The sequence below is a fragment of the Maniola jurtina genome, chromosome 3 (assembly GCF_905333055.1).
Source record: "Maniola jurtina chromosome 3, ilManJurt1.1, whole genome shotgun sequence".
Taxonomy (NCBI): domain Eukaryota; kingdom Metazoa; phylum Arthropoda; class Insecta; order Lepidoptera; family Nymphalidae; genus Maniola; species Maniola jurtina.
In genome coordinates, this window is record NC_060031.1 from 3922633 (window position 1) to 3947460 (window position 24828).

The 24828-nt window shown below is 37.3% G+C and overlaps 3 protein-coding genes across 3 annotated transcripts; 1 reads left to right on the forward strand and 2 right to left on the reverse strand.

Moving 5' to 3' along the window:
- The first annotated feature begins 20 nt into the window (after positions 1-20).
- Positions 21-23768, forward strand: LOC123878933. Its single transcript, XM_045926312.1, has 12 exons — positions 21-182; positions 445-684; positions 2476-2649; positions 3156-3310; positions 3635-3782; positions 5575-5694; positions 6313-6552; positions 6920-7093; positions 7400-7539; positions 8085-8242; positions 14986-14994; positions 23758-23768. Exons 1-10 carry the CDS (start codon positions 84-86, stop codon positions 8233-8235), a joined length of 1641 nt encoding a protein of 546 aa, XP_045782268.1. The 5' UTR covers positions 21-83; the 3' UTR covers positions 8236-8242; positions 14986-14994; positions 23758-23768.
- LOC123880999 (15-hydroxyprostaglandin dehydrogenase [NAD(+)]-like) lies at positions 8964-12858 on the reverse strand. The gene is made up of 5 exons (XM_045929501.1): positions 12653-12858; positions 12324-12563; positions 11657-11833; positions 11025-11170; positions 8964-9474 (listed from the first exon to the last, which is right to left on the reverse strand). The coding sequence occupies exons 1-5, from the start codon at positions 12746-12748 to the stop codon at positions 9327-9329; spliced, it is 807 nt and encodes a 268-aa protein (XP_045785457.1). The 5' UTR covers positions 12749-12858; the 3' UTR covers positions 8964-9326.
- Positions 20108-24360, reverse strand: LOC123880996 (15-hydroxyprostaglandin dehydrogenase [NAD(+)]-like). Its single transcript, XM_045929496.1, has 5 exons — positions 23864-24360; positions 23260-23499; positions 22676-22852; positions 21932-22092; positions 20108-20640 (listed from the first exon to the last, which is right to left on the reverse strand). Exons 1-5 carry the CDS (start codon positions 23957-23959, stop codon positions 20478-20480), a joined length of 837 nt encoding a protein of 278 aa, XP_045785452.1. The 5' UTR covers positions 23960-24360; the 3' UTR covers positions 20108-20477.
- Between the last annotated feature and the right edge of the window lie 468 nt (positions 24361-24828).

Consider the following 24828-nt stretch of genomic DNA (forward strand, 5'->3'; position numbering starts at 1 on the left):
TAGATTATGTTAAGAATACATAAGTAATTATATAAATGAAACGATAGAAATTATTTCATGATAGTCGGTCGCGAATCATTGCAATGTCGTGCGATTTGAAAAATAAAGTTGTTCTTATAACCGGCGGATCTACTGGCATAGGTGCTGAAGTGATTGAGCTCTTACTAAACGAAAATGTGAAGGTTTGTGTGTGTTGGTACTTATAACGTAGGGGGTTTTGGTTTTTAGCATTTCATTTTATTGGCAACTAAGCTAAAACCATGAGCTAAATAATGTTGCCAATTTGACTATAAAATTTGTAAATTCGACAAATTAATACTAATTTCATTTATAGTCAGTTATGATTTATGAAGCCGATTACCCTTGATCCAGTTATCACACCAAGACCACCACCATCATTTTGATCCACCATTTGATTGAATTGTGTTTTTTTTTAAATTTTAGCATGTAGCAAACCTAGACGTTGCAGAGGACTCTGGAGTCGCCTTACAAAACAAACTGAACAACAAACACGGTGTGAAGAAAGTGACGTTCTTCAAATGTGACGTCACGAACGACTCACAACTGTTTGCTGCTTTCGATGCGATTGTTAAGGAGCAAGGATATATTGATGTCGTCATTAACAATGCCGGTATCATGAACGACGCCAAAGATAAATACAAGAAGGAAATTGCAGTCAATGTCGTAAGTAAATAATATACCTTATGCACTCTGGGAGGTAGGTTACCTGACTGGCACCCCAGATAGCTTGTAAGCTGAATGAACACTCTCTCTCCCCAGTTAGATAAGTCAATCCACCATGTCTGAGAATCATGATTGACACCTCCCTGGCGAATCAAAATTTTGTGGCAAATAATGTCCTTCCATCGCATCGGGTCCTTTTTTTTACCCCCGACCCAAAAAGAGGGGTGTTATAAGTTTGACATGTGTATCTGTGTATCTGTTTATCTGTGTATCTGTCTGTGGCATCTGTAAGGTTATTTTTAAAAATTGATTTGAGTTGTCAAAAATAATATAAAATTATTAATTTATCTCATGCAGGTAGATTGATAAAATCGATATTTGGCTCATTCGATGTCATACAATCTGTTGCTAGGAGGCCAACAAGATTGAACTTGCATAAATACGGGTGTTTCGAAGGTTGTAGTTTAGTCTCCTTCCGAGATTCGGAGCGATATCGCATATTTTCGGTATTTGGATTGTGAACTGTATAATTAGATGTTGTGATAGCAATCACGCTCTAATTAAATTATTTATTTTGGCATTAGTTTGTTTAGATTAAGACTCTCGGATTACCTTTACACATTGAACTTGTGTTTTTTGTGTTGGTAAATGAGAGGACATTCCAATAATTCCATAAAAATAATTAAATAATACCTGCTTTTCTGAGTGACGCCAATAATTCAGAAGCGGGACGTGTCTCACGTTGCCTTAATTTCGCTTTGGTATCTTTTTCAAAACAACCCACATTTGATAATTTTTTTTAATGAGTTTGATTTGGTGACTAAAAGTTTTAGTTTTTTTTTAAGAATTTAGTCTTTTGTGAAGTGGAAAGTAACTTGCAATAAGTGGTTCAGATTTTGTATACATCGAATGGGAAGTTAGTCGTTTGGATTTATTGTTGACTTGATATTAAAACTGAGAGTTCGGCAGTTCAAGGGTAGGTTTTAATGATTTGACGGAGGGCAGGATAGCCCATGATTTGGATTTGACTTAGGGCAAGGAAGCCCGCGACTGACATGACAAGATTGATTAGAAACACGAGGACGTGTTAAATTCAGGACGGCCGAACTGTAAGGTTATTTTTAAAAATTGATTTGAGTTGTCAAAAATAATATAAAATTATTAATTTATCTCATGCAGGTAGATTGATAAAATCGATATTTGGCTCATTCGATGTCATACAATCTGTTGCTAGGAGGCCAACAAGATTGAACTTGCATAAATACGGGTGTTTCGAAGGTTGTAGTTTAGTCTCCTTCCGAGATTCGGAGCGATATCGCATATTTTCGGTATTTGGATTGTGAACTGTATAATTAGATGTTGTGATAGCAATCACGCTCTAATTAAATTATTTATTTTGGCATTAGTTTGTTTAGATTAAGACTCTCGGATTACCTTTACACATTGAACTTGTGTTTTTTGTGTTGGTAAATGAGAGGACATTCCAATAATTCCATAAAAATAATTAAATAATACCTGCTTTTCTGAGTGACGCCAATACATCGTAGCTCCTAAACTAATGAACCGATTTAAATTTAAGTAGTTTTTTTTTGTTTGCAAGGTGGCTTGATCGAGAGGGTTCTTAGCTATAATCCAAGGAAATCGGTTAAGCCGTTTGAAAGTTATCAGCTCTTTTCTAGTTACTTAACCTTACACTTGTCGGGGGTGTTATAAATTTTTAATTTACACTTGTTAGGAATTTTCTACAGCATCGTAATAGATCAGCTGGCTACATCATTATATATATTTCAGACTGCTCTTACGACAAGCTCATTGAAAGCCCTAGAGCTGATGCGGAAGGACGAAGGTGGCAAAGGCGGTATCATAATGAACATGTCTTCCATAGCCGCATTGCACATAGACCCGCTGCTACCCATCTACTTTGGTACAAAGAGCTACGTATTACAATTCAGCAGTTGCCTTGGCGTGAGTATTTATATTTAATTAATTTGATACAATAATGTTTTATGTATTTTTTAGGGTTCCAAACCTCAAAAGGAAAAACGGAACCCTTATAGGATCACTTTGTTGTCTGTCTGTCTGTCTGTTTGTCGTGTCTGTCAAGAAACCTATAGGTCAACTTCGGAAACGGCCCTATCGATTTGGATGATAAGACACTGTTTTACTTTTTCCAAGTTTACATTAAGGATCTCGCGCACTAGTCCAAGTCCAAGATCATTGAACACAGGCTAGCAACTGGACTAAGCGACCGTGCGAGACAATATGAATAGTTCTGTAGAACATCTGGTCCAATGTGTCCAGTAGTTTTAGACTTGAACTACTAGTGAAGGAGGACTCTTAGATAAGTGTCATCCCCGAATTCCCGGAATATAGAAATAATACCAATTAAATCGAAGAACGCCTCATGAAGATCCGTTGGGTCCAAGTATCTAAGTAACTAGTAAGTATCAATATTTATTTGATGATTTCAGTTGCCAGATTATTACACCAGAACGGGAGTTCGAGTGATAGCAATATGTTTCGGAGCAACGGCTACATCTCTGCTGAGTAAGGAAAAGCTGGGGCATTTCGACACTGTTATTCATACCGGAATGATGGATATTCTCACCCAATATCGCTCCCAAGCGTAAGTTTCAAAACTCAAAAACTCAAAATCATTGATACAAAGTAAAAAAAAGTCTCCGAATTTTTTTTTTTGAGACCTTCACTTTTTTTGATATAACATGCGTTAGGTCAATTATTTTCTTGTAAAAAATGCCACCTGGACCTTTACAACGAATCAATAGACACCTCATTCATCCAAATCGGCAAATTTGGATACAAACATACAAACATACACACATACATACATAGACTGCTAAAACCGTAACCTTTAGTCGGGTAAAAAAGATCTTGTAAATACATTCAACGGCAAACAACTGGTGTTTAATTTAAAAAAATCTCGTTTCAGGGTTGAATCTGCAGCTAAAGGTGTAATCGAGGCTCTCAAGAAAGGCGAAAGCGGTAGTACATGGCTATCAATTGCAGATAAACCCGTGCGCAATGTGACTGATGTTATAAAGAAGGGCTATGGACTATTCAGTACACTTGTATTCGAATGAAAGAAATGAATATATTACTTTAAAAAATCATGTCTCTAATTTTTGCGAGTTCCATTTGTAGGAACTGCCAGAGACGCTATACTGGTTATGTAGAAAGCGTCCGCAAAGGTTGGCACTTTTTACGTTTCTTTGACTGCTTCGTGGCTGACTCGAATCGAACTGAATAATATAAATAGGTATATGTTACTGTACAAGCTGGAAGCTACGATGAATCCTAAGATTTTCCAGCAAAACCTATGATTTACTAAGTCATTTTGATAGACGTATTCTAAGTGTGATTTGGCAGAAGATTTGCTTTATCGTCTGTTCATTCAGTTTTACCTATTTGTCCTTCGAAAGTACCGGTTCACTTCACACGGCAGGACCTTTGCTCCGCTTGGAGTCGTAGGCTCACTTCATTCAGGATCTCCATCGAAAGCTTCTGGCTTCGCGCTTTACATTAAGCATTCTAAGGTTAGGGCAGACTAGACTGCTTGGAGAACTTTACTATTGAAATTCCATGGATAAGTGCGAATGAAAAGTTATATCTTCCTTATTTTTAATTCGAACTGCTCTAGCCTCAGTTTTCTCCCCCAATTTTAAGTTGGGTAACTTCGAGTAAAGAGTGAGTAGTAGTGGTGAGAGTAGTGACAATAGTGAGTCTCTTATAGGCAAGCGCGCTCCATCTTAGGCTGCATCATCACTTGCCAGCAGGTCTGAACTCTGATTACAGTCAAATGCTAGTCTATGAATTAAAAAATATCACAGCTCCACGAACGAAACACCAAAGAAAATTTCCAGAAAAGAGAGAGAGACTGAACAAGTATTTCGGCAGGCTTCATCACCTTCATCACTTACTGTCAGGTGTCCAGAAAAGGCAGGAGAGTTAACAGGTATTTAAAATATATAAATGAAATATCGGATAATAATTTTCACGCTGAAATCAATCGGCCTTCGATATGTGAATAAGATACGCATATTATCTCTATACACTTTCAGTTAGTACAGCTGCATATATGAATATTTAAAAATGAAGGTCAAAACCGCGGTTACGATAACACGCTTAGGGTTCTGTATCTATGACAAAATATATATCTGCATTTTTGAGAAGAATATTTAAATTGCCTTAATAGCTTCCTATATTTAAAAAAAATGGTTCGTGGTTCACCCTTGGTGCACCGCAAGTGTATACACAGTCATCGACCTTTATAAGCCTTTTTGTAATAGAACGAGCAAGACAGTGTTATCCCTCCACCTCCTCCTTTGTGAACGCCTCTTCCACAATTTTCTTCCATTCATTTCTGATCTTTCTTTCTTCCACGATGAAAGTTTTTCAGTTTTCTGTAGATCGGCCTCTACGCTATATACCTATCCAAAGTTTTATGGGATAAACCTTTGTTGATGTAGATATGTAATGGACATACCTACAGCAACAATTTTACCTACCTTTTTTGACATCTCTTTTGTACGGCATTTTCCCTACTTAGCCTCACAATGTATTTCCTTCGTTTCCTCATGAATCAGCTAACTCCAACTTTCGAAGTTCATCAGGTAGCGATAAGTTCTATCCGCTTCCTTGACTGGACCGAAGGTTTTGCGAAGTATCTTTCATTCGGAAATTCCTATTTGATTTCTTCTTTCAAAGTTGGCGATCAAGTTTCACTAAACAGGTAAGTGCGCAACCCTAAAAATATAAGAACATAGCCGTGTCATGATAGTCCCCACCAATATTACATCAGTAAAATACTACCAACTGTGATGTAATCTGTACATACTGTTTGTACCTATCTGTAGTTACTAATATACCTAGTGCTTTGAGAGCAAGTCCGAGATGGCGTACAGTTTGAATGGAAAAATTGCTTTTGTGACTGGTGGTGCCAGTGGGATTGGAGCAGCTTTAGTGAAACGTTTACTTGAGGAAGATGTAAAGGTAATTTTCCGTAGGAACTCTTTGGTTTTCCGAGATAAAATCGGATGCAACCTATCTATGTACCAAATAGATATTGCCCGCGACTTTATCCTACGATTACCCTATCGTAAATTTAGGTTTTTAAAAATCCCTGGATTGTCCGCCATAAAAGTACTTCGTCTAAGTCCGTTTCTGAAATGCAACCCATATCTGTAAAAAATAGCTGATGATGTCCACAACTATTTCCTGATGGATTTAGGTTTTTGAAAACCCCGTGGGAACTATTTGATTTTTTTGACAAAAAATGTCTGCCTTCGTCCGTCTGCTCGTCAATAGGTTAAACTGGTGGGCCATGAAAACGCAATAGACACTTTCGCATTTAAAATATTAAGTATGGATTAGTTGCTTTTTAGAGATCCGTATCTCCAAAGAAAAAAGAACCCTTATAATCATTTCGTTTTCTGCCTGTCAAGACACGTCAAGGGAATCAAAACCTATGGGTTCCCTGTTGACCTAGAACCATGAAATTTAGCAGGTAGCAATGTTTTACAGCACAAGTAAAGGAAAAAGTCGAGATAATTTGTGGTTATATTGTACGGAACCCATCGTTTGCGAGTCTGACTCGTTTTTTATTTACAGCACGTAGCAGTGTTAGATGCAGCTGAAGAAGCTGGGCTAGTTCTACAGAATGAATTGAACACGAAGTTTAAAGAAAATAAAGTATCCTTTATAAAATGTGATGTTACTGACAAAGAAAGATTTCTCGAAGCTTTTGAGAAAGTAAGAGACAAAAATGGAAACATCGATTTGGTTATTAATAGTGCTGGCATTTTGGATGACACTCCGGAGTCGTACGTGAGAGAAATAAATATTAACTTGGTAGGTACCTACTTGACAATTTTTTTGTTGTATAGAAGCAGGCGCTGTAGAAGTGTTAGTCGTTGTATCAACTTACTCACGATTATAGGTATAGTGCATTCATACAAAAGAGATGTTTACAAAACAGGTAGGTAATTTTGCTTTGACCAAGATTTTGTATAGTGTATATGGCTCGATACACCACCAAAGTTCACCGAACACCGAACACCATGAAAATGTGACGTCACAAGTCTATTAGGATTGTGGGCATGCCTATCGCACCCACAAGGGTGGATCCGCGCTTGCCCCTAGGTCGTTTGTTGGGAGGCTTTTGCTATTCTGGATGTATCGCAATAAATGTAATAATCTTTGTTATTTCATATTTCAGATATCTCTTATAACTAGTTCACTGCATGCATGGAACACGATGAATAAAGAGAAGGGTGGATCAGGTGGTACTATCATCAACTTTAGTTCAATTGCAGCAATAAGTAAAATTGTATTCATGCCGGTTTATAGTGCTACCAAAAGTGCTGTACTAAAATTTAGTACGTGTTTGGGTGTAAGTGAATCTAATAATACTTGATTAGAAAAAATAATATAGGTAAAATAAGTAGCTCTTCCATTTGACTTTGTTTATAATTGTGTTTTAATTTCATCACTACCCACATTATAAATGCGAAAGTAGGTATGTTTGTTTGTGGATTAACCTGATATTTTTACGTAGATATAGTTCAAGACTTAGATAGTTACATTTTTTTACGGAAAATTAAAGAGTTCTTGAGTTTTTGAAGATCCAAATCCACGCGGACGATGTCGTGGGCATCAGCTACTAAATGATAATGGATACTGATTTTGTTGTTTTCAGGATGACGAACATTATTCAAAAAGTGGAGTTCGTGTGATGACAATGTGTTTTGGTGTGACCGATACGCCTATTCTAAAAAATTCTACTAAACTATTTGATGAAAGCGTCAAGGGGGATTTAGACATCTTTAAGCTACAGAGGTACGAAAAAAATCACAGCGTCAACGATTAATAACCGGCACATACTGACGGAATAGAGTGATTAACCGAACCAGCCACAGGTTTCGTCACCATGTTTCCTTCACCGTTAAACCAAGTGCAAAAAGGTAGAGATGCATGCCCGGAATCCGAACCTCAGACCTCAGAATAAGAGGCTAACGACTTCTCAACCACGACGCTATCACTGCTTCATTTAGGTATAATTGTTTTTATTGTACCACTGACACACTCACTGACTGATTTCATTGAGAATATTACAATCTCATCTAATTAAATAAATCTAAAAAAATCTAAATTAAAAATAAAAGCACTGCTTACCCTGATTCAAATTGTTCAATGCTCATTTTTCATAACGACCGCTAGTAAATAGCCAACTACCTAACTTATGCCTACCCTGGCTATAGATTCTGTGCACGCTACCTGGGAGGAGGGGGGTTGAACCCCCAAATGCCTCTCGTTGGCTGGTAATAACTACTTGGCTGTGATTCAACTCATGATTAGTTGACTTATTTTTTTTTAATTTTCAGCCCCGAATCAGCAGCCAAAGCAGTCATAGAAGTATACAAAAAAGGGGCAAGCGGTAGCGTCTGGTTATCTACCACGGACAAGCCAGCTCTAGATGTTACTAAGGAGCACGACAAAAGCATAGAACTGTTTAATTACTGTGTTTACGACTAATTTTGTAGTACGAATACCTACTAATAACTAATGATTTTTGATTTAATAAAATACTTTCATAACAATACCATTTCATACAAGTGTGAATTAAAAATGTATAACACCCCCGACAAGACGTGAAGGTTACAGTAACTAGAAAAGAGCTGATAACTTTCAAACGGCTGAACCGATTTTCTTGGATTATAGCTAAGAAGTAAGAACACTCTCGATCAAGCCACCTTTCAAACAAAAAAACTAAATTAAAATCGGTTCATTAGTTGAGGAGCTACGATGCTACAGACAGATACACAGATACACACGTCAAACTTATAACACCCCTCTTTTTGGATCGGGGGGGTTAATAAAATAAATTGAAAATCGATTATTTCTGAAGTTCAGATGTTTTCACCCTTAACTGCGCGCTAATCGAGTAGTGCAATCTTAGAGCCTCAATAGCTCAACCGGTAAAGGAGTGGACTGAAAACCGAAAGGTCGACGGTTCAAACCCCGCCCGTTGCACTATAATTATTGTCGTACCTACTCCTAGCACAAGCCTGACGCTTAGTTGGAGAGGAAAGGGGAATATTAGTCATTAAACATGGCTAATATTCTTTTTTTTTTAATTAGAAGCTACGATGCCACAGACAGATACACAGATACACACGTCAAACTTATAACACCCCTCTTTTTGGCTCAGGGGTTAAAAAAGGGAATTGAAATTATAAACGGTGAATAAAACTACAGCCAAATGAAATCTTTAAATTTTATTTTTATTACATTTTTTTTTTAACAGATTCTTTCAATGCTAACAGTAAATGCCAAAGCGCAATGCAAGTCACGACTTATAAATAATCATTAGCAAATATTTTATATTACTACATACATGTATTTTCTATACCTACTACTAATAAATAAATACTTTATTGAAATAATTATGTAGGTAAACAATAATTACGTAACAGCTGATTATATACATGTTACTATTATTGATATTAATATGATCTCTACTTTGATAAGCAGCTTTTCATCTTTGTTCTGCATGAAGTAAGTAAATGTAGCTTTTTCTTTTGTGTTTGGATGCCACTATGTTCAATCAAGTTATAGAAAGCTCTCTACATTGTTTTGTTTCCAGACAAAACTTTGAATCCTTGTTGTATATCGTCACTGATGTCCGTAACATTGTTGTAATTAATAAGCCATGTGCTTCCACTTTTACCAGCCCTGTAACTTTGCATTAATCCTTGAGCGGCTACTTCACCACTAAAACAAGTAAGAAAATAGGTAATAGTAAAACCTGATACCGCGTAGACTATACAAAGACAAACTGGTCTAAAAAATTGGAGCACAAAATATATTGGACTACAAAAACATCCCATTTCATCCCCTTAGGGTTGAATTTTCAAAAACCTTTCTTTGCGGAACCTCTACCTCTTAAAGTGCCTTTGAGCCTGATCCGTCCCGAAGTTTGAGTTGTGCGTTGATAGATCACCTTTTTCTTTAGATAATAGGTAAGTAAATTTAGATGTGGCAACCCACTTTCTTGTTCATAAAATTAAATAATTTTATAAAGTCCCTCAAATGGATAAAGGTTTTATCCATTTGAGGGACTTTAACCCCCGACCCAAAAAGAGGGGTGTTATAAGTTTGACGTGTGTATCTGTGTATCTGTGTGTCTGTGTATCTGTGTATCTGTGTATCTGTGTATCTGTCTGTGGCCTCGTAGCGCCTAAACGAATGAACCGATTTTAATTTAGTTTTTTTTGTTTGAAAGGTGGCTTGATCGAGAGTGTTCTTAGCTATAATCCAAAAAAATTGGTTCAGCCGTTTGGAAGTTATCAGCTCTTTTCTGGTTTTCTTATTACTTTTATCCCAGGACCACCAGAGGTTACGTATTTTCTGACACAGGAAATATGTACGATTGAGTAGTGTTAGTAAGTACGAAGAAAGCATGCCTAGCCTACGTGCTAGCTTCCTTAGACGGGCAATTTTCAGGTATCTGATAATCAAGGTACATAAAAACATTACTTACCTCACGTAAATTCTCCAAACTGATTTTTACGTATATTTTAGGCAATATCCTTAAAAATATGTCGCCAATACTCCCAGACACTTCCCGCGTCGGCCGTATTGCTTTGCAGACGCTTTAAAGCTCCCAAAATAAGTAATTACTTAACTGCACGTAAATTCTGATGCTCCATTTTTATATATGTCCACCAGACAACTATTTTAAAACCTTTTACAAGAAGACAGACCGATCCAGAGGGCCAATCATCCCCTAAATTCAATTTTAATGCCTCTGTGGGTTTGAGCGCGAGGGCATCATTATCTACGCGCATGAGACTGAGTAAGACATGTATTAGGATATATTGACTTCTCTCTCACTCTCTTATAGTTTACTTATGTCAATTAATTATTAATATTTAAAAAAATCTGCTAAAAATTAAAAAAATTGGAGAATTTACGTGAGGTAAGTAATGTTTTTATGTACCTTGATTACCTGATACCTGAAAATTGGCCGTCTAAGCAAGCTAGCAGGTCTGTAGGCATGCGTTCTTAGTACATAGTAACACTACTCAATCGTCCACGTTTCGTTCGTCAGAAAATACGTGACGGCTGGTGGCCCTGGGATCTTTCACTATTGTAACAGAGGTTCATAATATTATGTCAATTGGCAAATGTCAAGTTGTCAAGATGGACGTTGCCTAGACACATAATTATTTATTTGAAAATAATGTTTTGGAAATAAACAAATAGTATTTTGGTGGTTAAACATTGTAATTATAAAATAATACATTTCGAATTATACATACGATTGCATCTTTTTATACTTAAAATTGTTAAGTGTATCTTGTATTAATTCGTCAATAACATCCATTTTGTCCCATATAGCTGTTTCTGTTATCCCAAAGCATATTGTCAATACACGCACATTGGTGTGGCGATAATATTCTTCTTTCTATGAAAAAAAAAATATTAACGAGTAATAACTGATTTTTATACATTGATATTATAAACAAAGTGACCCTATAAGGGTTCCGTTTTTCCTTTTGAGGTACGGAACTCTAAGAATAATACAGAGTGCAATTAGAGCGCTACACTTTGGCTTGGTAAAAACTTAGCGCTATTATTTTACTACCTAAACACAATGCAATAACCAATAATCATTTGCATTATACTTGTAGTTTTAGTGATTTAGTATTTTTCAAACCCGCAATGTATAACATGCAAAAGTCGGAGTTAACAGCCCGCTTAAACGCGGCAATGACCTCTGGCACTTATCTACACAACATTAGTTGACCTCTAGACCTATCTAGTCTATGACCTCTATTGTGAAACAGATTTTTTATTTGCAAATCATAGAGAGTGTGTTTTTCTCTAAACATTAAGTCTATTACTATAAAACTGTATTTAAATATTGTAAATAAAATAATTAACTTTTTACCCCAACACAGTTACTGAAGTGTAACACTGCCATTTTAGTTGCTGAGTATGTAAAGAGACTCGGCGATAGTAAAGACAGTGCGGCGACTGAAGATACGTTAATGATGGTTCCTCCTTTTCCACCATGATCAACACGCATGAGATCTAGTGCTTTGTATGTAGAAGAAATTGTAGCTGACTGAAATAAAACCAAAATATTATTATGACCTCTATAAATGCTAAAAAGATGATTGTTGATGAACTGGCAATTTAACTTTTTTTAATTCAGTCACACGCTTCAGCACGCCCACACCTGATGGGAAGTGATAATGTGGCCTAAGATGGGACACGTTTGCCTATAGAAGGCTCTTTTTCACTTATGTTTTAGAGATACCCGGATTTTATTGGCAGAAAATACTGATTTCAGAAGAGTAGGTAGATACCCATTCCAAATAAAACGCGAAGCGCTTCGTGGGCGTAAAAGAAATGCCGACGAGGGGGTGGAAAATCGAATATTTCAATCATCACGCCATCGTAGCTTCGGTCTGCAACGTTGGCGTTGGTGATTCTGAGGAGTCCAGAAAGAAGCAGGTTTTGCCCACAAGTCATCTGGCATATGCATGACCTGCCCAGTCCCATTTAAACAAACCAAGAAATATGTAAGTAAATATAGTTATAAGAAAACTTACCAAATTAGTTTCAATAGTCTTTTTAAATGTCTTTGGAGTCTCAGTAGCAATACCAGCGTTGTTTACAACTACATCAATACCATTAAAATCTTTTTGAACGCTTTCATAAATTCCGAATAATTCTTCATCCTTTGTGACATCGCATTTAAAGAAGCACACTTTATTCTCTCCATAAGTTATTTTTAGTTTACCCTCTAACTTTACACCTACATTTTCAGCGATATCTAGAAATGCTATGTACTGCGAAATTAAATGAAGTCACTTAATTGCTTGAATAAATATTTAAATTATGTTTAATTTCAGGATTCGTTCAAATATTTCATATTTACCTTTACGCCTTCTTTCAGAAATTCTTCGACAATATGTGCACCTATCCCACTTGCACCTCCAGTAACTATAACTACTTTCTCTTTAAAGTCATGCATTATTTAATTTTTTTAATGCAGTGAGTTGTTTTGTCCGTCAATTGTTAGGTTATGTGTTATGACTACACCTTTTGTTAGTTTTATCATCATTTTCTAGGGTTCCCTCTTGATTGGATAATTCAGAAACGTTTTTGCTCTGATGTCTTGATCTTAGTCTCCAAATTCTTAACTATAAGTATATTTAGGAAGCGATGATAGTCTAGTGGTCAAAGAGTTCTATGTAGGTACGAGTAATGTTCTCAAAGGTGTAGGATGTCTGCCAATCCACACTAGGCCAGCGTGGCAGAATATGACACCCTTCTCATCCTGAGAGGAGACCCGTTCTAGAGTACCCGAGTAGTGGACCAGCAATGAGTCATGATGATGATGATTATATTTAAAAATCTAAAATATGTAGAACTAGAGGATGCCCGCGACTTCATCCGCGTGGATTTAGATTTTTTTAGATCCCGTGGGAACTGTTAGATTTTCCGGGAAAGTATACAGTTGCCTATTTCGGTTACAGGAACGCAAGCTACTTTGGTACCCATACAAATCAGTTAAGTGGATGGGTCTCTAGGAATGCCGCGGGAACTCTTTGATTTTCCGGGATGAAAAGTAGCCTATGTCCGTCCCCAGGATATAAGCTAACCCTGTACCAAATTTGTCAGAATCGGTTATACTGTTGGGCCGTGAAAAGATAGACAGACAGACAGACAGATAGACAGACAGACACACTTTCGCATTTATAATATTAGTATGGAGGAGAGAGAGAAAAAAAGCTATGAATAAAATTATTACAACTATTTCGAGATCAATAACTTAGCAGGTAGCTGTAGTCCAATAACATAACGTGTAAGACGGGGCGGCGCAAATTTCGAAAACAGTAATAAAAATAATTAAACAGGATAATAAAGGAAAAATTCACACACAAATATTGTTATTAATTTTACTTTTGTTTTACGGTGGAAATTATCTTTTATTTAAGCGTGACTACCTTTATCTCTTATATAAGCGTGCCTCGATTCAAATGTTTTAATTTTTGTTTGTTCACGGAACCCGCTTATCAAATCATCATCGCTTCATCAAATTGCAGCTATCACAATGTCAAACATGATAAGATTGAGGTATTATTCAATCATAAAATTTATTTGCTGATAACTGAGTTGCATATTATGGCAAAAGTAAATAGACTGTTGATAGGTAATAACGCTGCCAAGTGCCTAAATAATTTGGGTAGGTACTCTTATATACCTACTATTTCTTAAACAATAGTTCTTTTTGATTTTCACACATAGCTGAAGCATACATTTTCTAATATTATTTACACAAATAATTACAAGTAAAGAGATTTTATTGCTTGTAAGTTGTATTCTATCTTTAAAACCAATAAAAATTGATATGCTCGTAATTAAAGGTACTCTTTACAATATTTTCCTAAAATAAATCCTTTACTTTTTGACTGAAATTATAAAATTCAATAACCAGAGTTTCAATAATTTTAATGTGCAAACGGGTGAGTTACGTGATCACATGTATTTATGCGCTATCTCTTTTGCACATTAGCCACATTGTTGTACTTGTGCATCGAGCGGCCTACCAATTGATAACAAAATAAGTTGTTTTTTTAATATCGCACACTTGTACATAAATTGTGTGATGAACTTGTACATGAAGTGTGATGATTATCAGGTGATTCAGGATCAAAACTAGTTCACTCTGATTGCAGAGTTCATGATTATTCAAATATGATTTGCAGAGGCCAATCATATTTGAATGTGACGATGAGTCACAAACAGCCTACATGCCGGCCGGCGTGGAAGCATCGAGAATCTTCCACGACAGCAACGCGTGATCGACTCAGCAACCCGACCGGCCAATCAGCAAGCTCCGCGACTGCCGCGCGTTGATCACGCCACCGGTTAGGCTCCGCCCATTCCCCAGTGTATAAATACGGCAGCAGCCGCCAGATCAGGAGAGTCGCTCGGCTTCTTCGCCCCGCATAGGTCGGTGTGATCTTTAACATCGCTGCTCGATCTGGGGGAAGGAGTCCAGCGACACAGGTAGCGTTGAAAGCAACCAGGCCCTCTGCTTGGTGGCACAACAATACCGCACGTCCCGCCCGCGCGTTCACCCCTCCTCCGGTCTCCGTCCGTAAAGCGATCCTCGTTACGTACCGACATAGGTCGCCCGTGCAACCCCGTCTATAGTCCGACCCGAATTGCCCGCGTCGTTGTGAAACCCTCCGCGAAGGGTAGATGTATCTTGTGTTGTTAATAGCAGCGGTCAGTAAAACTCAATGTACAGTAGACATAAGATTTAGACACAAATAAACAGATAACGGTTTGTGTGTGATCATTGTTTTTCTTAGCTGACAAGACAGGCAGGGTTCCCTATCCTTTATGTACGTAGTAAGGACGTTGCACACCCCAGCCTCCTTGCTACGTTACATTGGCGCCCAACGAAAAAACCCATTTATCCGTCCGTATAAAACCCGCGCCGCGTAAAGAAACTCGCGCCGCGTCCGTAAAGTATAAAAATCCGTACCGAAGCATAGGGAACTTGACAAATTTGTTACACCCGCATATTTTACGAAATAAAACAGATACAAACCCTCACATGTCGGTGTGATCTCCATCGCTGCTCGAATTGTGAGAGTGAATATCTGACTCGTGTGTAGCTTACACAAGTACAAAATCGAAGATCTTGAAATAAAACGGATATAAACCCTCACATGTCGGTGTGATCTCCATCGCTGCTCGAACTGTGAGAGTGAATATCCGATCCGCGTACAAAAGCACCACACCACATAGAAAAACCACACATAAAAAACAACGCGAAATAGATGTTAATCCTTAGCCACCAAGCCAAAGGAGAAACATCTCATCGTCGGAACAGAAAATAACTAGCACACTAGAAAACACAGAAAATAACCAAAAATTAACCGTATGAAATAAACGAAAGGGGAACGCATAAGAACCGAACTTAAAAGACATCCGTATCCACCGTAAACAATTTTACCGTACCTACCGAAATAAATTTCGTCGCTTATCTAAAAAGGGAACATTAGACGCGACGATCCGATTCCGACCCGACACCGATACGACACGTTCGTTCCGACACCGATCCGATATTAGTCGCAATCCTACATCAATTCGTTTTGAACTAGGAATCGTAAACGCGACAATCCGTTAAATAAACTAATCATCCGCGGAAACAAAACCTAAATAAATCAACCGAACACGGCAATGCCCACGGCTTGGATTTATACACTAAATAAACAAGAATTAAGCGCCGAATTAGAAAAGAGAAGTATACAAATCGCGGCCACAAGTACGGTCGACGAATTGCGCAAACAACTAGCCCAAATAATCAAAGAGGAAGACAAAATAATACAAAACAATACAATGTCGAACGAAAACGAAACGAAGGAATTCGACAAGGCCATTTCTCGATGGAAGATACAGTTCGATACAACAGGCGACGCCGTAGAATTCCTAGAGCGAATAGAAGAACTAGCCGAAACATTAGGCGTCAACAAAAACAAAATAATACATGTTATTCCGAGATGTCTAACGGGAAAAGCCTCATTATGGTATAGAAATAATAACCAAGGATGGAAAACTTGGGAAGACTTTACAGATAACTTCAAATTATTCTACTATCCAAGAAACTATGAGAAAAATCTTCTAGAAACGATTATAAACAGGAGGCAACAATTCCGAGAAAATTTCATACAGTACCTAACCGACATGCAAACTTTATTGAGAAGATATGGGAAATTAACCCCAGAACAACAGTTAGAAAGAATCTACGATAATATGAAACCAAACTATCAATACTATATAAAAAGAAAAGATTTTAGTACAACTGCAGAACTAATACAGCTAGCAGGCGACTACGAAAAAATAAATACAGACCGGTTCAGAGAAACAACAAGAAAACCAATGTACCAACGGAAAGAAAACACGCCAAATCCCATAGAAAAACCCACCGGAACCCTAAAACCCGAAGACCACAAGACAGAAAGAAAACAAATACACGCAGATTATGATCCACAATCTTGTTGTTGGAAGTGCGGCAAGAGAAACCACACAACGCGGGAATGCAAAAACCAACAAGTAATTTTCTGTAGCAGATGCGGGTTGATGGGGACACTGACACGGGACTGCTGTAAGAAAACAGGCGAGACCAACTACAGAAGGAAACCACAAGCATACACGGCAGACACCCAGAATAAGGGGGATAACAGAGTGTTTATAGAAGTCAAGATATACGGAAAAAGGTTCAGAGCATTGGTAGACACAGGGTCAACAAACACCTATATAAACAAAGAAATCATGGATCAAATTCAGGATAATATTAAAGGAATTACAGAAAAACAGAACACGATAAAATTAGCCGACGGATCTCGGATAAAAACAAATAAAGTAATCAATATTAACATAGAAGCAAATAGGAAGAAATTAACACACCAAGTCATATATTTACCAGCAACTACAGTAATGATCATGGGAATGGATTTGCTAACAAGAATAGGGCTATCCATAGGGTGGAAAGAAACAACATGTGAACAAATCAGCACAGAAAAACCAGAAAAAGAACCCGGTAGTACAAATACCTTAACAGCCGAACAAGAAAAACAGCTGCAAACCTTCCTCAACGAAGAGTTCGAAAAATCTGATAAAAGTCCGAAAGGAAATACATGGGTGGAACACAGTATAAAATTAAAACATAAGGAACTAATCAAACAAAACGTAATTGCAGACGAACTGTCGAGAAACCCCGTATATACCACAACAACGGAAGAAAAAGAGTGGTACACAAAGAAATTGGAGATAACAAGCAAAAATCCGGAATCGGACCCCGATTATTGTATAAAAGACGGAAAACTGTATAAAAAAGTTATTAATCCGAAATATGGAGGAAAACTCGACCCCACTACGGAGTGGAAACTATGCGTGAGAACCTCGGAAAAAGAAAATATTATCAAACAAAACCACGACGAACCGGACGCAGGCCATTTGGGAACGTCAAAAACGTTCAACAAGGTAGCTCAACGCTATTATTGGCCAGGCATATTCAGAGACGTAGCGAAATACGTAAATAAATGCGAAGTCTGTCAAAAACACAAACCGTCACAAGAGAAAAAACCAGGACTCATGCATATAAAAAACACCGAACAACCATGGGAGGTAGTAACAACAGACCTCATAGGCCCACTACCTCGTTCGTCAAAGGGATACCAGTGGATAATCGTATTTCACGACAAGTTCACCAAATGGTCGGAAATAAAACCCTTACGAACGGCAACCGCCAACACGGTCGCAAGTGCACTCAAAGAATGCATATTAAATAGATATGGCGGAATTAAAACACTTCTCAGCGACAACGCGAGAATATTCACCAGTAAAGTCTTTAAGGACACATTAACAAAGTATAAAATAGAACAGAAATTTACCGCACCGTACATCCCACAGTGCAATCCAACCGAACGAGTAAATAGAACACTAGAAACTATGATATCCGCATATGTAGAAAAAAGCCATAAAAAATGGGACGAGTATCTAGGCGAGTTCAACTTGGCGTTGAACACATCGGTACACGAAACGACTAAATACACCCCGGCGTTCCTACTATTTGGCAGAGAACTACGAAATTTCCGGGACAGCAACCAATTTCCCACCCCGGCGCTCAGAGAAAACCAAAAACTCGAAGAAATTTATGAGATAGTACGAAATAATCAAAATTTAGCATCAGCCCAACAGAAAAAGTATTATGATAAATCAAGACGAAACTGGAAACCACAAATAAATGAACTCGTACTAAAAAGGGAATACACGCTATCAAATGCAAACAAGCAGTTTTGTGCAAAATTAGCCCCTAAGTACTCCGGCCCACATAAAATAATCGAACAAAAATCGCCAGTAATATACCTACTACAAGCGGTAAAAGGTGGCAAAGTGTGCACCGCACACATAAAAGACTTAAAAGTATGTCATTACTAAACAATCGGAGTGAACAAAAATACCTACGATAACAACCGGATCGCGACACCGAGCCAGAACAATGATATCCATTGACCATAGATACGACATCGCCCGATACCTAAATAAGAAAAAGAAACCAAGTTCAAGATGGAAAACGCACATTAAGAGAAGAGTGTAGCTAATCCCCGCGTAAAGCAAAAAGGAGTAAAACCAAATTCTACAGTGAAAAGATGTGTATATGTAACAATATCGCGCTGGAAAAGAGAAGAAACCCGAAAATTTAGGTCCAAATTGGAAGCCACACAAAAGCGTAAAACGGTACGAACCCATTACATAAACAGGATGAGGAAAAAGGGGTTAACTAAAGAAAGAGGGAACCGAGAGAAAACTTTTAAAAAACGTAGACTGCATGTCTCAACAAATAGTATATCAATGACCTGTCATAAAATACCTAGGCGAACATACAGAAAAAAATAAAAGACCACAGAGAAGAAGAAGAAAAATCAGTAAGTTTTTCCAGTTAATCCAGTGATTTTTTCCTTGCAGAAAAAATCTTCAAACGGAGGAGGGGAGTGTGACGATGAGTCACAAACAGCCTACATGCCGGCCGGCGTGGAAGCATCGAGAATCTTCCACGACAGCAACGCGTGATCGACTCAGCAACCCGACCGGCCAATCAGCAAGCTCCGCGACTGCCGCGCGTTGATCACGCCACCGGTTAGGCTCCGCCCATTCCCCAGTGTATAAATACGGCAGCAGCCGCCAGATCAGGAGAGTCGCTCGGCTTCTTCGCCCCGCATAGGTCGGTGTGATCTTTAACATCGCTGCTCGATCTGGGGGAAGGAGTCCAGCGACACAGGTAGCGTTGAAAGCAACCAGGCCCTCTGCTTGGTGGCACAACAATACCGCACGTCCCGCCCGCGCGTTCACCCCTCCTCCGGTCTCCGTCCGTAAAGCGATCCTCGTTACGTACCGACATAGGTCGCCCGTGCAACCCCGTCTATAGTCCGACCCGAATTGCCCGCGTCGTTGTGAAACCCTCCGCGAAGGGTAGATGTATCTTGTGTTGTTAATAGCAGCGGTCAGTAAAACTCAATGTACAGTAGACATAAGATTTAGACACAAATAAACAGATAACGGTTTGTGTGTGATCATTGTTTTTCTTAGCTGACAAGACAGGCAGGGTTCCCTATCCTTTATGTACGTAGTAAGGACGTTGCACACCCCAGCCTCCTTGCTACGTTACATGAATAATTATTATTATTATTAAATGAAAAGGTAGCTCGAGTTCTGTTCACTGAAATGCTGGTGTAAATTAAATATACCAGTATTTACCTCTGCCGCGGTTGGGTCCTCTGATTTCACGGCATGAAATAGATAAATAATGAAGAAATAAATACGTATAATGGTTTATTCGCTGGAAAGTGGGTACAAGTGGTCTTACATAAGTTGAGTCACTTTACACATTCTACCAGGTCCTGGTGTGCAAATTGTTAGTGAATCTTAAAACATTAAAACTTTTCTGGTTCATTATACATCGAAAAATTAAAAATTAAAACATTACTCAATCAGATAAAATGAAATAAGAAATTCAATGTCATAGTAGTTAAAATTTAAAAAAAAAACTTACAGTAATAACACAATATGTACTTATGAACAACAAGACCACAGTTTTTTAGCAAAATATTATGCTATTCATCAATTATTATGCTATCCATAAAATAGTCATTAATTTTTAATAAGTTTTATTCAAAAGGAGATCATGTAGTTTTCGCTTCAATTTTAATACCAGTGGACATTATTTTGAAAGCGTCACATATTCTGTCGGAGATGTCCATGATTTTGCCTCCATCAATGAGCCATGTACTTCCAGTCTTTCCCGTTTTGTAGGCCTCGACCACGCCTTGAGCTGCTGCATTAGACCTAAAAAACACAATCAATTATTATTCAATAATAATTATTAATCAATTATTATCTGTCGTATGGAGATCTTTTTACTAAGAGAGATTTTAATCTTAGCATGCGTTCACACCTAATGTAATGTCAGTCACTGACTGTGAGCGAGTGTAAACTAAACAGTTAACTGTTTTTTCATTAATATTCAGTTTTTCATTACTATAATATGTATAATAATAATGAATAGTATATAATAATAATGTGAAAACCAAAAATAATAATAATAAATAAATACACTTTATTTGCACAACCAAAAGAAGGATTACAATAAAGGATAAAAAACACAGACAGAGGGAAGCTATAAAAGGCGGCCTTATCGCTAATTAGCGATCTCTACCAGGCAACCTTAAAGATTGGAAAGTATAAGGAAAATTAGACTGCAGGTGGTGTGTAATATACTAATAAACATACATTCAAATAACTGCATGATACATACTAATACATAAACCACTAATACATGTATTAAATAATTTGTATAATATCAATATACTAATAAAATAGACTAATATATACTCTATAATCGTACTTAAGGAGAAACTAAAATATGATTGTCGTCTTCAAATGTGAAATGAAGAGAAAAATAGAAGGCTTATTAATTGATTTATTCAGTTTTTCGTCCACACTCGTCAGGAGAGAGCCTGCTCCCAGCCAGCGGCGGTCCATATTATAAATCTCAGTTCCTCGACGCTCAAGTTCCTCTAAACTCAGTTAAAGGCTTTTGTGATTTACTGTGTTCAACCGTCAGCGTATCGGAACAAAATGCATTATAATATTTGCATTATTTTATTAACCCCCGACCAAAAAAGAGGGGTGTTATAAGTTTGACGTGTGTATTAACGTGTCTGTGTATCTGTGTATCTGTCTGTGGCATCGTAGCTCCTAAACTAATGAACCGATTTTAATTTAGTTTTTTTGTTTGAAAGGTGGCTTGATCGAGAGTGTTCTTAGCTATAACCAAGAAAATCGGTTCAGCCGTTTGAAAGTTATCAGCTCTTTTCTAGTTATTACTGTAACCTTCACTTGTCGGGGGTGTTATAAATTTTTAATTTAACTTGTATCTAAGTAGCTGATGCCCGCGAGTTAGATTGTCAAGAAATCATTTAATTTTCCAGGGTAAAAAGTAACCCCAATCTCCAGGTTTTTAAGTACTTTTATCCATACAAAAAATTACGTCGATCGAACCAACAAACAAACACGCTTCGCGTTCATTACATGGGTAGTGATATGGGTATAGTATATTGAAAATTGTAATACATACGATTGAATCATATTTTCTTTTTTGAATCCCTCTATTATATTAAGCATATTTTCTGTTACCAACTCATCAAAACTTATCATTTTATCTATAATTTCAGTATCAGTTGCTCCAAAACACGTCGTCATAACTCGAACTTTGGTATGGCGGTAATAGTCTTCTTTCTGTAAGAAAATTTTAAAATTAATAAAACATGTGACTAACATACTTAATATTATATTTATGAGGACCTCATTAAAGTTGATTTCAAACTACGGAATATAACATAATAAATATAAATATTGCTCTCCCTACTTTTAAATGTCACTGTTCACACTCAGATGTAATATTATATTACATCTAAGTCTGAACAGTGACATTTAAAAGTAGGGTGAGCGATATTTATATATTATATTATTACATATCCGTAGTTTGAAGGCAACTTAAAATACAAATAAAATATTTCTTGTATAAAATAAATGCTCGTTATTTTGCTAGTGCTTGTTTAACTTTATTTGCCTAATAAAACTTATTAGCAAAATGTTAAAACTTCGCCTTTTTGAACGGAAGCCACGCGGCGTGAAAACTGTCGGAAAGGTTTTTACGAACCCGACCGTAGCGCCATCTCGGCAAACTATTATTCGAATGGCCTTCGAGAGTTCTTCGCTTTTTGCGCAGAGTACTTTTTACCATAACTTTTTACATACGGGAGCTTTTTGCTCAGATGGCCAAAGTCACAGAGAACATTATATTATATGTGCAACTTACCCCCATACATGTGCTAAGATGTAACACCGCACTTTTAGTAGCTGAATATATAAACACACCAGGTGACATCAATGTCAAGGCGGCAATAGAAGAAATATTGATGATAGTGCCTCCTGCACCACCATTATCAGCACGCATCAACTCTAAAGCTTTCAAAGTTGAAGACACCGTCGCAGTCTACATTAGAAAGTAAATAATCATAATGTGCATCATATAGATATAATGATTTATGTACACGAAGAAGAAATAACATATACAGTGGACCCCCGGTAATCTGGCCCATGTCTAATCCGGCACCCCCTGTAATCCGACGTGTCTATTAATATTGAATTTACTAAATTTGACATAAATACATAGTGAAGTATGATTTTTACTTCAGAGTATGTATGACATATGGAATCTTATCATTGGATTTGTAATTATTCGGATTACAAGGTACTCTATTGTAAAAAATTCCGGACTATAGGGGGTCTTAGGCAGTACTCTATAATCCGACAAATTCGATAGTCCGACAATGTTCTGCAAAACGTTTGTCGGATTACCGGGGGTCCACTTTAATGTTAACAGATAAAGGATAAACTTACAAAATTTATGTCAATTAGTTTTTTGTAAGTATCGATTTTTTCTGTGGCGATACCAGCATTGTTAATTACGACGTCAACTGTCCCGAAGTCTTCAACTATTTTGTCGAATATACCATGTAATATAGCATCGTTTGTGACGTCACATTTATAGAAACCAGCCACATCTCGCCCATACTCTTCTTTTAGTTTGTTTTGTAATGTGACTCCGGACGCGTCATCGAGATCAACAATGGCCACATACTGAAATTTAAAAAATGTATAGGTAAAGGTATTCACTTCTGAAATCAACAAATTCTTATTAAAATGTATTGCAGCTACACCATTACTAAGTGGGTTATCATCAATCATTTCAGAGTAAATTTTCTAGCTACAATGCCAGCGACGTCGTCATGGTCTTTCAATTCACAATATGGCCCTAGAATTCCCAATTTTTTCTCTTGTTAACATTAAATTATGTCGCATTATAAATAGATTCGTAAATTATAGTTAAAACAAGAGTGAATAGGCACCTAGACAAATACTTCCAATCTCAGGCCACATCATCACTTCCCATTAGATGTGATCGTGGTCAGCATCCGCCTATAGCGAAAAAAAATTGCTTTACCTTAGTCTGTTCCTTTATTAATTCCTGTACAATTTGCGCACCTATGCCATTTGCACCTCCGGTAACAATAACCACTTTATTTATTAAACTGTTCATCGTAAATCTCTAAGCCAACGTTTCCTTTAAAAGGAGAGATAATTTTTAATTTGCGGTTTCCTTTTATACGGATAGCACTAGTAATAAACAGGTCTTTGAATATCCACCATTGGTAAGTACGAAGCATACGGCATAAATATTCTTTTCTCGCTCTAGCGCCTTGTCTAGATTTATCAGTTTTTTCTTTAGATATAGCATGTTGTTGGATAATTAGATTTTTTTTAGCGTAACTGTATTTTGAATAACAATATTTTGCTGACTGAATATCAATGGAGATTGGATAAGTTCGCAAAAGTAATTTGTAATTACTCTGATGAGATTAATTACTAAATTATTATTATTCTTCTTCTTCTTCTTCTTCTAGTGCCATCTCCTATCGGAGGTTGGCAATCATTAAGGCTAGCTGGATCTTGTTGACCGCTGCTCTAAACAGTGACCTTGTACTCATGTTAAACCACTGGCGAAGGTTTTTGAGCCAGGATGTTCGTCTACGGCCGGGTCTACGCCTGCCCTTTATTTTCCTTTGCATTATGAGCTGCAGCAGGTCATATTTTGTGTTAGCTCGACTAGTAGTACTAAATTATTAGTAAACATAATATGCACTCTTTATACCCTTAATCTCACAGGCTGATGGAACAGCAATCAAGACTGATGCTTTAATGGATAGTGATCAGATGGAAGCCTAATGGCTTTACGCCTTCTTCCTGGCTCAGGCTATAACATCGCCAACTCCAGTCTGCTATTGAGAACTATCTATAGAAAAAAAAGAATAACTAGCAGTATTTTTTGTTATACAACGTTTTACGGTTCTGACAAAAGTTTAATTCAATATTTTTATGAAAAAACCTAAAGGTCCGAAAATTTAGATG